This window comes from Rhipicephalus microplus, chromosome 1 (assembly GCF_043290135.1).
Source record: "Rhipicephalus microplus isolate Deutch F79 chromosome 1, USDA_Rmic, whole genome shotgun sequence".
NCBI lineage: Eukaryota > Metazoa > Arthropoda > Arachnida > Ixodida > Ixodidae > Rhipicephalus > Rhipicephalus microplus.
Window position 1 is genome coordinate 24,325,950 of NC_134700.1, and position 13,308 is coordinate 24,339,257.

General features: G+C 43.6%; 1 protein-coding gene across 13 annotated transcripts in view; it reads left to right on the forward strand.

Moving 5' to 3' along the window:
- Positions 1 to 13,308, forward strand: part of LOC119178046 (uncharacterized) — an 831,732-nt gene that overhangs the window by 651,859 nt on the left and 166,565 nt on the right. For all 13 annotated transcript variants that reach the window (XM_075869285.1, XM_075869292.1, XM_037429209.2 and 10 more), the window contains one exon: positions 8,817 to 8,928. In XM_075869285.1, coding sequence (XP_075725400.1) covers positions 8,817 to 8,928 — 112 coding nt within the window. The remainder of the gene's footprint in view (positions 1 to 8,816; positions 8,929 to 13,308) is intronic.

Sequence of the window (13,308 nt, forward strand, 5' to 3'; positions counted from 1 at the left end):
AATCCCGGCCCTTGATCTTAAGCCGTCTCTCAAACGAAACCTGAGGGACTACTGGCAGAGCAAGTGGGATACACACACACAAAACAAACTACACATTATTAAGCCACACCTTGGTCATTAGCTGCCAGTATCAAAATCGCGTCATACAGAGGTAATACTAATGAGACTCAGGATAGGACACACATACACGACACACACATATCTTTTGTCCGGTGGCGATCCACCATTGTGTGACAGATGTGGTGAAGCATTAACGGTCCTACACATGTTAATCCAGTGCAAAGAGTTAGAAACTCCAAGAAAACAACATTTTCCATTACCCTACCGACAACATATACCTTTACACCCTGCAATGTTCGTTGGTAGGGAACCGCTTTTTAGTCATAAATCATTGTTAGCGTTTTTAAAAGAAATTCATAATTTTCATATCATATACCCGGGCATCCCGTAGCACAACCTCTCCAGAGAGGTTTTTGCTGCGGTGGCTACACAGGAAAGCACTTGCCTCACGGCCCTTGGACGCAAGGGTATGAACGAGTGAGGTACTTAAGCTAATGCCATACATGTCCACCATCGTTTTTCATTATCACCAACATTTGTCACCTATTCACACCACACACACCTTTCACAGCACGGTCATGATTTTATTACTTGTATGTTTTTACCCGCCTTACTGCGAGGAATTTTATGGCCCTTATACAGCCACTTATCACAATCATTGTCCATATTTTTAGTAAGATGAACTGGCACTCTTTGGTCGTGAAATGGCCCTTGAGCCACAAAACATCAAACATCATCATCACCCAACTTGGACTTTGACCATAAACCACTTAAACTGGTCCCATTTGAGACCCACTGGCAACTGGTCTCCACATAAAATTTGACCATAAACCACTTGAACTGGTCCCAGTTGAGACCTACTGGCAACAGGTTCCACCTGTGAATATGACCATAAATCAGTTGGACTGGTTACAATTGTTTCCAGTTGCCAGTGGACCCTGCGGTACATACGGATGAGGATGCTTGGCGCTGAAAGTGCACCTAATTTATTAGAAACTTTGCAGATTGAGTGTGCAGGGGCTGGGAAGCATCTTGATTGCTTTCTTAAATTAGCGGCAGACGCTCACAATTTCACAGATCTCATGTGTACGGAACCATCTGAAATATTTACACTGTTAGTGAAACAGTAATCACTACTTTACTCATGCAATACTACCAGAAATTAAATTTCATCAACGTCCAACTAGTATTGACTTTTTAGAAAATCATTCAGTGTGCCCCAAAGTAAAGCTGATATTGCTCTCAACCAAAACACAAGTACTATAGTCGCAATTACGGACAGCTCCTGTAAGCAAAAACTGTGGCTCTTAATTCACACCTCTCAAGACGTGACTCGATCGATGACTATACCATTGTGAGATATTTTTATGAAGCAATCATAAGTGAGGTTCTGCTCAATTTTGCCTTTCAACATTCAATTGCAGTTTTCTAGAAATTCTTGTACCATACAGTCGATATAGTTTTTTTGTGAATAAGTGAGCACACCTTTAATGTAAATATCGGTAAAACGTACAGATTCACTGCAGTATAAGTTGCTGGTCTGTGAACTATCCAGCCAAATAGGGTTTCTACTGCCCTTAAACCTTGGTTTAAGGATGTTGCTTAGCCAGTCACAAGTTCCCAGTAGTGGTCAGCTCCGATTAGGATATTCATTGACATCTCGTCAGCGTGATTGGCTGGAAAATCGAAACCAGCTATTACAAGGCCATGGTTCGTCATTTATTTGAGCGTGCTGCCTTGAAGTAATTGAACTGGTTGATTACAGATCTTCTCAATGACAAGTGCATCTATGCTGTATCTTGATTCTTCATTGGTGCCATGGAGGTGCAGCGTAACTCTCCGAAAGCTTCGCTTGTTGTTATATTCACTGAAGGATCCCACTGATAAATTTTTGTGGCCTGTCGTTTTGCACTTTAGCTCTTTTGCAAGTTGTCTTGTCACGAACGACCTTTGATTTCCGCCGTCAAAAAGAATGCGCGTAACGGCTCTTGTCCAACCAGAAGGCACATTTACAGTTGAGGTTTGAAGATAAATGAGCCGTTGTCCTGTGACTGCTGGCAGCTGAAGGGGTGTGGCTGCACTGTCAGAATTGGAACTCACGACGCTTGGCTCGCACATGGACATTGTGTGTCATTGGTGGCATTTGAGGCAGCTGACCTTTCTGTTCTTTGCCAGATGAGATTGCATTGAAGCAACGCCCCTTTTGCTGGAGCTTGGTCTTCTTGTCTGTGATAGTGAGCACGCATTTGCAATGTTCGGTAACATGTTTGTCGCTGTTACAGAAGAAACAGACTATTCTCTGGCGTTAGTCTGAAGCCAAGGGTAGTCATTTCGACTTAGTTGGTTTCAATGACTTGTGGTATGATCTGCACGCCTCATTTGGTTTATCTCGCTTGTTCCGGTCCATGTCAAGGTTACAGGACTCACAGCGCTCTCGTGCTTCTTTTTCTTTGTGGAAAAATTCAAGTAGGCATCGTAGGCTACTCTTCGGTGAAGAAGACATTTGCTCACTTATTCTGTTGTTTCCTCTTCAACCTAAGTTCAATTATTTCACCATGCAGTTTAGTTGCTTGCCTGCAATAAACCTAAGTTCAATTATTTCACTGTGCAGCTTAGTTGCTTGCCTGCAATATAAGCTAAACTTGAGAAGAAAATTTGGATATACACATTTTTATATGCACCAATGTCCCACATGTACAAGAGAGCATATTTGATTGAAATTCACTAGTCAGTGTTATTGATTGACAAAAGTAACGATTTACATTCATAAACAGGTGTAAGACGTGTGTCTGTGAAAAATCAGTGTCGTCACACTACTTAGTTGGCACGAAATCCTGCAACAAGCATCTCAGCATTGCAAGGCGGTAGGTGCTAAAGTTCATAGTCTGCATGCCATGTCTGCCCTTTGCTTTACATAATCTTATCTCTCTTCTTTTATTTTTCTCTTGCTTTCTTTAGTGATCGTGTGCTATAAGCATGTTAGCTACAGCTATGGAGCCCATACAGGGGATGGAGCTCTCTTTTCTTTATATTATCACACTCATCGTTCCCACTCATCACAACCCCTCCTATGGTATTTGCATTAGCTTACCGTAATGCAGTGCTGCGATGGGATGCAATAGCAAATAGTGCAATATTGTAGCAAAGCATCTTGTCGCGCTAGTCATGCTTTCAAAAAGGTTTCGCTGCGGCATGAAGGCAGGAGGAATATAGAAACACTCGCTGCGTCGGTGCTCCTATATTTGTCCCATCTTCATTGCCCTGTTTAAACATAATAAAATAAACTTCTTAGTTGCGAGTCAGTGCCTGTCTTGTTTTTGTTGTCCTCATGTAGCTGCACTGTTTTTGAGATAAATTGTAAAAAGGTACACCGGAACACATGCTAATAGTGGTCAAGAAAACCAGGGCCACAATACAACGTACCCACACAGCCTACTCGGCGGCTCGTCTTTTTTCTGCAGGAGCTTTTCGGCTGCAAATGAATTCTCAAAAAAAGAGTAATGTAGTCCAAGCGAGCTTTAAAAAAAAATTGAACCTTTATTATCGAGATATATCAAGGCTAAGAAGCACATAACTCACAGTCCGCATCCACAATTGTGAAAGTGTGTACGTAGTCTTACAAGACTTTAATGTCCAATGCCCTTCCGCCTTCAATTGCGATGAATTCTTAGGCATCAGCAATTGCTTCTTTACGGGTTTATTAAATTAAGTTATTAGTAACAGACCCAACTCACACATGTTTATGGCAATGTTACTCTAGTAACCACAATGCGTACATACAGACAAGCACAAGAGAAAAACTATTGGTTGTTGCACATGCTTCTGAAGAAGGTGCACAATGCACTGACCACGTGCTCGTCCTAAACCGGTTAATAGCAAGGAATATGGGAGCGAATGAAGAGCTGGAAACATGCCACAAATACATATTTTCATATGACATACGAAATGAAGAGCAAATGAAGAGCTGAAAACATGCCATATAGTATACATTCTTTCGTATTGCATACAATACACTTATTGAATCAACCAGATTGTGCTGCCTCAGAAAGCAAAACCATTTGGCATCCTGGGATCAAATGCGTGTTTCGAAATTCGAACGAATGTTATAGTAGCATTTTTAATGAAATTTTACGAGATTGTAACCTGGAATTCTGGAATTCTATACATATTTTGACTACATTCTAGTTTTACAATAATTGATGAGCAAATGCACATATTTTTGGCATATCCTTATACGGACAGCCGGTCAATGTTCAAAACTTAATGTCCGCTCGGCCATCCAGTTTGGACGTTCAGAAAATAGCCACGCTAAACATGGATTTTCACAGTACGTCCACAGGATATCGGTGTTGGATATCGATATGACTGGACAATTGTTTTCAGAATGGACAGCCAGCGAATATTCCTGGTTACTTGGGATGTTGCCTGAGCACCAAGCATTATGAATATCCCCTATTCTGTGTTTACCTGCTTGATAGTATTCGGCATGAGGCCCGCTGCTGGAAAAGCTGGTGCCACCATGGTCGTGACATGTTAGGCAGGACGAGCAGCCACACTGTCTCCTTTGTGAGCACCAACGCATGTTCAAAACGAATGCCTCCTGCATTGTATTTCTGCTTAAGGGGTGGTCTTCCTGCTTTAACTGTGCACTTCACTTATGAAAGCATTCACTTATGATAGCATTGTAATGTACAGTCACAGTCTTTGAAGGCTTTATGGTAAGCCATTGCTCAATGCCAAAGTGCTGGATGTGCACAATAGATTCCAATTTCAGCTTTCATGCATGTCCACAACATAAAATGCTGCTTGATGCTTGGATTGTGAAACTGAGAAATGGTAAAAAGCTGTTGGCTACAACCTGTGCGTGCAACCAGCCAGGAAGATTTATGTTTCAGCATGAGGGTATGATGTAAACTTGTCGTTTTCCTGTAATGCACTAAAATTTTCACCCTATGTAAGACCAACTGGCCACTACTATCCTGGCTCTGCTAATTGTGAGGCTGCAGGTGTTGTTAGGTTAGCAGCTGAAAGCACAAAATTTGATGCTTGCACGTCTGCAGTGGCCTGCCAACGATGCTTTTTTTCTGCAAGCTAGCCCACCTCCATATTGACCCCAAAATTAGATTTATTCCTAAATTCAAGTTGGCATATCCCAATTTTTTTGTGTTCTATGGGTTCATATGTATTCCTCTTGAAAAGGTGCCTGCGCCTTTTGTGTTATACAGTCCATTCAGTTATAACAATACCATTTATTACAATAAATCGGATAAAGTGATGAACAGTAATGGCACTATCCACTTTTGTGTACAAGCTTGCTATGGCAAAATAAAGCGCTTATTACATTGCTCCAGCTATGAAATATAAATGACAGCTATTGAATGCAGCTACAGTGAATGCTGCAAATGGGTCTTCACACCGACCATGCAGTGCTGCAGCTAGTAGTGAGAGTGACGACACGGTTTAGCTGCCTTACCAGGTACTGTCATTGCAGGAGGTCCAAAGGATGATCCATGTGGAACCTTGTTTTAGCGAAGGACGTCCCACTCTCTTACATAGGGCACCTAGATGCTCTCGAGAAAGGTGTGCATCAGCTTTCCACGAAGTTTGATGAAAGGGCAGGATACGCCCTTTCATCAAACAAGTACAGTCGAGCTTTCTTATAACGAACCTGAGTGGGATGCGGCATCCATTCACTGTTTCCCGAAGTTCGCAGTAAATGGAACACAGGTTTTAAAAAGTTGCAAGTGAAAGCACAATTTTTTTTTTCAATAAGTCTGTGGTGCATGTGCTTTCAATAGCAGAAGAGATAAGGACGGCCTCAAGTTTATGTAAAGAGGCCACGTGCTCTTCGCTGAGGCCCGTGACATCTACAAGCTGCTTGAGGCTAATAATGTAGCTAATTGCTTCAAGCATGCTTCTGTGCACTAGCTCCAAAGTTTCGTTGTCCTCACCATCAGATTTCTCCTAACCACTCTTGTCGTGCATTTTTCACAATGCCCTCATTCGTGCATGTTTCCGCAGTGTCAACATCATTATCGGCCATTATGAAAACATCGCAACAGATGTCCCACATGCACTCCCATGTCGGAGTTGATGACGTGCTGCCACAAATCGCTGCCAAAATGGTCCTGTTTCGAAGCTTCAGGCTTAGCATTGGTTCCATCGTCGGCAAACTCAGCCTCGCGAAAAGTTTTACACACATGTAGTCGCCACCGCTGCCCACGAAGCCTTCATCATCTGTACAGATGAATACACCCTAAGCGGCAAGTTAGCTGCCGGCCGGTCAACAGATATGAGCAAGCACTTCACAACGCGGCACCCATAATAAGCCTTAAACGTGTGCAATATGCCCAAGTCACGCGGTCAACACTTTGTTGAGCAGCAGAAAAAGGCTCGGAAGGCTGCCCACTTGCCGTCCTGACCACATGCGAATGCCAACAATGAGCAAGACATGCACGCATGATCTAAAAGCCAGTACACGTAGAGCTACTGTGGGCCCTTTTCTAGTCAGAAAAATAAACTTCTGAATTCGAGCCAGCATGGGTGGCATAGCTGAACGGAGCAGTGGAGACTGGCGTAGTTGTGACAAAGAGAGGAGAGCAAACGATTGGGTACAGTTGATGGTCAGCGATGTTGGCGAATGGCCTGGTCACTCCAGGCCGGCAACGCCAACGACAGTGTAACAAAACTAGTGATCAAAAATTGAGAGAAAGCTAGTTGGACGACCAGTCTTCAAAAGATCGAGGGCAGTGTGAAAACACGGGCCTAGTCTGGGGATGCAGGGTGCTCAGTGTAGCGGGGGAACAAAGGGCGGAGGGGTTGTGTAACAAAATAATGGTCTGGAAGAGCGACAACTAGGGAGCGGCAGAGGCAGGGTGGACATTTAAAAATAAGAATACGTATATGCATGGGCACCATGTCAGTAACTTATCGGTGGTCAAAAGTGGCTTGCCGGCAAGTCGCCAGAGCGCCGTATTCGTTCACTGAAATCGATCTGTGACGCTCAGAGTCGTTTGTTGTAAGTGCGATTTTGTGCCACTGAAACAATGTACATTTCCATGGTCACACAGATATCGTTCGTTTCAAATGAAAGTCCTTTTAAGTGGTGCTTTTATATATGTGCTCAATTGTAGTACATATTAGATGCACTGTCTTAGTTCAATGCTAGTAAAATGTTTTCATGTCTAACCTTTTTTTTTTTGTCCATCTGCTTATAGCAAATATCACTTGTTAAAATGGAATTTCCTTGGTGCTGCACGTCGTTACAAGTGAACTGCACTGTATACGTAAAGACAATTTTGCCACGAACATTGCTGGAGAGCTTACCGAAAAAGCAGCTGTGTATTAAAACTTTATATTGTGGCCTCAATACCTTCTTTCAGCTACTTTGTGCAATAACTGCTATCATTTTCATTGCGATTTCTAGTTTATGCATGTCCTTGTGTACTGCTTTTGTTTAAACAACAAGTTCATCAAAAGTTGCTATGCCACATGTTGTGCCTCATAAACATCTTCTAGCAACGAAGCTCATGCTCTTAAATTTAAGTTTACGCACATTTTGGTTCTACAGATGCTGGCAGTTTTCCTGGATGGGAAGTGAGTGGTAGGAACAATTGTAAAAAATAATACATAGACACCGCATGACATATGCTCATGTTTGTCTTAGCCTCAACACTGCTTCGTGCTAAGACAAATAATAAGAAGAAGAAGATGAAGAAGAATGAATCTAATGGATGTCAATAGACCAAAAAAAGCAGCTGTTTCTGGAGAAGGCCGATGCCACTTGTGTAGTTATGATAATGAAATGTCCAAGAATTTCAAAAAAAAAGAAATATTGATGACAGGGCACACAAATCGGGGTAGGTGCCAGTTTTCCCAAAGATTTTAAGAAAATGTTTTCAAAAAGCTTTGGTAATGTCTACACAACAATGTTTGCTTGTGTTCTTGGCCTTGCAATTGCTTAATTGGAGATTTATTCTGGTATGCCTCATTTGTTTATACAGACAGTCTATGTTACAGGGTATATCTCGCACAATCCACCTCCAAGGGTTGTCTGCCTTTGATGCAGCCTGTCTGGTTATATCCCATTGTGGCGACCATGCACTTTGTATGTTCACTGTACATACTCAGGAAACAGACAGCACCTGTAAACGGTTCTGTTTTTTTTTTTTGTCCAATATTATTTTTTTTTTATTGTAAGAACTTCCTTCGTTTTGGAAGCATTCACAGAGATGTGCAGAAGAGCTTTTGCTTGGGGTTTTCATTGACAGCCAGACATATGAGAAGCATACCCGATGGAAGGCAGCTTCGTAACTCCTAACCTCCAATAGCAGCCACTCACAAAAATCTTTCGGAAGGCAATTTCGTCTAGGTGTGTTTGGTGTTGAGATATCTGGTGTTTGGCACAGAAGGTAAGGAGGAACATATGTAATTTGATAGAATGCTTTGTTGGGCATGTTCATTGTAGAATAGATTTGAGCGCAAAAAAAAAAGGCGAGACAAAAGAAAAGAAGACGTACAACTATATGAGCGCCCGTCTTTTCTTTTTGTGCCATGTCTTTTTTTGCACTCAGTCTATTACACAAGGAAAGTATGTGTAGAATTGGCACTGCAACAGGAAAAAGGTTCAGTAACATAATGAAACTTTCTCAACTTTAGGTCTATACCAATGTTTGAAGACATTAGAGTTACCAAGTATTTACAGTATTAAAGTTTACCTGCGGTAAGTTGGTAAAATGTGGCTCCAATTCATGCAGCACTGAGTTGGAGACTATGCGGCAGGAGAAAAGCAGCCTGGAAGCCAAGTTCTCTGCTGTCGCTGTTCAGCTGGCTGAATCGGAGGCTGCCAAGCAGCGGCTTTACCGGCAGGTAGGTGTCCTGACAGAGTGTTTGACAGCGTAGGCCTACCATGTTGTTGAATCACCACTATAGTGCCGTGGAAACATCTCAAAATTCAAATGTGCTATGGAAATCATTGCTTATTCAGTTTGATTTAAAAGACATTTTTGTTACATTTAAACCCCCCTAATTATCATAGTGTAAGCAATACATTCGAATCTATTTGTAACAAGCTCAAAAGTGCAGCAAAAAATGGTTATCTTGGTAGTTCATTGTATATTGACTTGCCCTGGCTATGTCATTTTTTTTAGAAAGAGTTATTTATCTCAAGCTAAATGCAAGTTCTATGATCTTTAAAAACAGGGTTTGCCATGAATTATCATGCGCTACAACTGTCTAATGTAAACAACTGCACTCAAATCAATTGTCGGAAAATGCACTCAAACGAATACGCAGAAAGTTAAGAAATGATTTTTGTTCATTATTGTTCTTCAAGGTCACTTTAGCTGCAGACAATTATTTCCGTCACAACATACGAGTTCATGCACAACAACAACAACAAGTATGTGACTCTGATACAATATTTATTACAAATTCGTGTTGTCTAAAAAAATTGTATATTGCTTCATTTATTCAAAATATTTACGAATTCCCTCAGCTAAATGTTGGCTGTTTCCTTCTTCTTGTTCTTTTGTGACGTCACATCCTGTTCTATAGGGACGTGGACAACTTTATCATCGTTATTAACTGCTCATCTGTGTCTTATTTAAAAAAGAGCACTGATTTTTGTTGTGATAGTCTTTGTCCTGTCAAAGAGTCACCAGTTGATGTGCATATTAGGTTTCTTAAGCTCATGCTAACCCTCTCTTACTACCAGTTGCACTCGTGTTATGCATCTTGCTTGAACAAACCACTTCATCTCTAAACATTTCAAGAGAGGAATTACTAGTATGTGCTCAATAACGCATCAAAGAACTCTTGTAGTCACTCGATTAGTGACAGCTTTACAAAACAGATGTCACGCCTAAAATAAGCCAGCTATGCAAATAAACTGTTGCCCTCAGTGGCAGAAAAGTATCTCAAAAAATTTCATGTGCAATTGAGTGAACCTGATCCTAAAGACTACACTACTCAGGACTAGAGACACACAGCTGTAATCCTGTATATTTATAAACTGTCTCATAACTTGACAAAAGTGGCCCTACAGGAAAATGTAAGCATGGTATTTTCAGTGGCATATAAAATAGAGAGCCTTTATTTGAAAGCAAATTCTTCTAAAACAAGAAAAACTGAGTGCAAAAATAAACATAAGAACAAGTTACTAGAATGCAAGGCATTCGTCATGTATCGCACCTCGCTCTTCGATGCCCGACAGACTAGCAGGTGTGTAACATGCGACTAAGAAAAACCAAGTTTTTAAAATGGTTCACATTTATAATGGCTAGCGAAATGGATGAGGTGTCATAGTGTCCATTTCTCTTTTTTATCCTTGTAAACGGCACTGATAGTCATAACTAGAGAGACCGGATTTTAGGCAAATGCCTATTTTGTTCCTTGCGTTCCTATTGCATCACTTTGATACGAATTAGAGGTTAAAAGGGGCTTTTATAGCGTTGTTATAGTGCCTACAAATGCGTACCGTAATTACTCGAATCTAACGCGCACCTTTTTTACGGTTAAGCGAGTTCATGAATCGCATGCGCAATAGAATCAAGTAAAAAAAAAAAAATGAATACGGTCATTCCCAAAATGGCCGCACCCTACGTGCGCCGGCATGGCGCGTCAGCCATTTCTGCCTAAGTGTTTTCCATGTGCAGCACTTCGTACGTCTGCTGAGGAGTTCGTCATCTTAGAGTGCATTAGCATCGATGGCATGGAAGGGCCGACTCCAAAAACTCGAAGAGTGCACCACAATGCCGCTTTTAAAAGAAAAGTCATCGCGTGTGCCGAAACGGACGGAAATCGGGCCGCATCGCGGTCATTCGGAGTTCCCGAAACGTGCGCATGGGACTGGCGGAAACAAAAGCAGAAGATTGTCAAAGATTCATGCAAAAGCTTCAGTGGACCACAGCAGGGTCGGTTTCTGCAAATGGAAGAGCTGCTTGCCGAGTATGTGCTTGAGCAGCGAGCGGCACAGCGGCCCGTGACGACAGAACTGCTCCAAGTGCAGGCGATGAAGTTAGCCTTAGAAAAAGGGCTAATGCGGAACCAGTTTAAAGCGAGCAGGTGCTAGCTAACTAACTTTATGAAGAGCAAAGGCTTTTCCCTCCGAAGGTGAACAGGCATACACCGAAAGTTGCCGGAGGAGTACGAAGAAAAGCTTCACAGTTTTCAGAGGTTCGTCCTAAACTTGCGGCACAACAACGGCTACCTGCTTGGGCAAATCGGGAATGCCGATCATATGCCTCTTTAATTCGACATGCCTGGCACCACAACCGTCGAGAAGAAGGGGGCGAAGCAAGTTCACATGCTGACATCGGGCCACGGTAAAACAAGAGTGATGGTCATGCTCCGTTGCACGTCAGATAGGCACAAGCTTCCCCCGTACCTTATATACAAACGGAAGACACTCCCGAAAGGTGTCGTTTTCCCAAGTGGTGTGGCGGTGCGGGCCAACGAGAAAAATAGGTGCTCGTTATAATCGAGGGTGCAGTAGAATAGAGTAAATACGGTATTTGTGACGTTTGTGCCTGATTTCCTACAATTGCCTATAAATGCCTATTTTCAATATTGGTGTTTATATTGTGGTGGTAACTCGATGTCTACAGCAGCGATGAGTCGAAGTGGCCTGTAGGTTTCGTCGTTGAGCAAGTGGTGTGGGCATTTAGTATACGCATCCTCTTCACCTGTACATTATCATCATTATCATGTGTGGCTCATTCATCCTCATCGTTGTCCCGTAGCATCATCGTCTTGGTTCATTCATCGTAGTTGTCGGCTACCGGTTCCTCGGGCCTAATAAAGGTAATCCAAACCAAGACTTCATACGAGGTGGAGCGTGCTGTTAGATCCCCCACCATCCTCTCGACCACTCTGCCCCCTGGAGCTACGTTCAGGTCACCGCTTCGGCCAGGTGTCTGGAAATATGTCGCACCAAGATGAGGTCGGTGCTGCAGCCGTCCGCACTGCACCACTGCGTGCCGCACCTTCTCACGTCATCAACAGCCTCCAGCGTGAGCCCCATCCCTTTGCTGGTATGCGCGGGGAAGATGTGGAGGAATGGCTGGACGATTTCGAACGTGTCGACGCTGTTAACCGGTGAGATAACACCTGCAAACTTGCTCACGTGTCATTCTACCTCAAGGTGTCGCGAAGACGGGGTTCCTCAACCACTTCATCGACATCCCGGACTGGTCAGCCTTCAAAGATCAGCTTCGCCATGTCTTTGGCACACCGGCTGTTCGTTCAACTCTCGCAAAGAAAGCTCTCGCGATTCGGAAACAACACATCAGGGAGTCGTATACATCCTAAATCGAGGATGTTCTTTCACTTTGCCGCCGGGTTTACACACCAATGACAGAGTGAGACAAGGTGCGCCAGCTTCTTAAGGGAATCGCACCCGTCGCATTCAATGCCCTTGCAATCCATAATCCGGCTACCGTTGCTGACGTTGCGACAACCTGTCAGCGCCTCGAAGAACTTGAGTCTATGCGCTTACAACTGGAAACAGGACAGTGACGCGGCCCGTATTACGGTGGATCCAAACCTATGAGACACGATAAGGGTGATTATACGCGAAGAATTAGAATCAATGGGATTCACACTACCTTCAGTGTGTCCCATTCAGTCTTCTTCAACGTCATTGCGGGATTTCATCAGGGAGGAGCTCACGTCCATGACCCACATGGCCCACCTGCAGCCCACTGTCGTTCGCACTCTCCCATCGTTCCCGCACACCACCGCCGCGCCACCAGGCACCGTCAGCTCGACGTCCCCGCCACGAACGTTCGAGTCGGTTGCTGCCGCTACTCCCACAAGCTTTCCCACGAGCTTTCCATCACAACCGCCTGAGCTGTCATCTGTCCCTCTCACTGCTCTCTCTCCCGGTGCAGTTAGCGCAAGCTACTACACTCCGTATGGATCGACTCGCCCTACGTGTCATTATTGCGGCTATCGTGGTCACATTTCACGCTTTTGCCGCAAGCGCCAGCAAGACGAGCATCGAGGATACAACATAGGCGGACGGAATTATACCGCAGGAGCCTTGTACCAGGACCGCCGTTATTCGCCACCGCCGCATCGGTCTCCATCTCCGCCAGCATCGGGTGAATTGCGCAGTAGTCATCGATCAACCCGACGGCGTTCACCCTCGCCCTACCGTCGCTCTTCTTCCCCTCTTCAGCCTGCTACCCTCGCTTCTGATCGGCGTCCGGAAAACTAAGCGATGCAGTTTTTGGAGGACAAACTGCA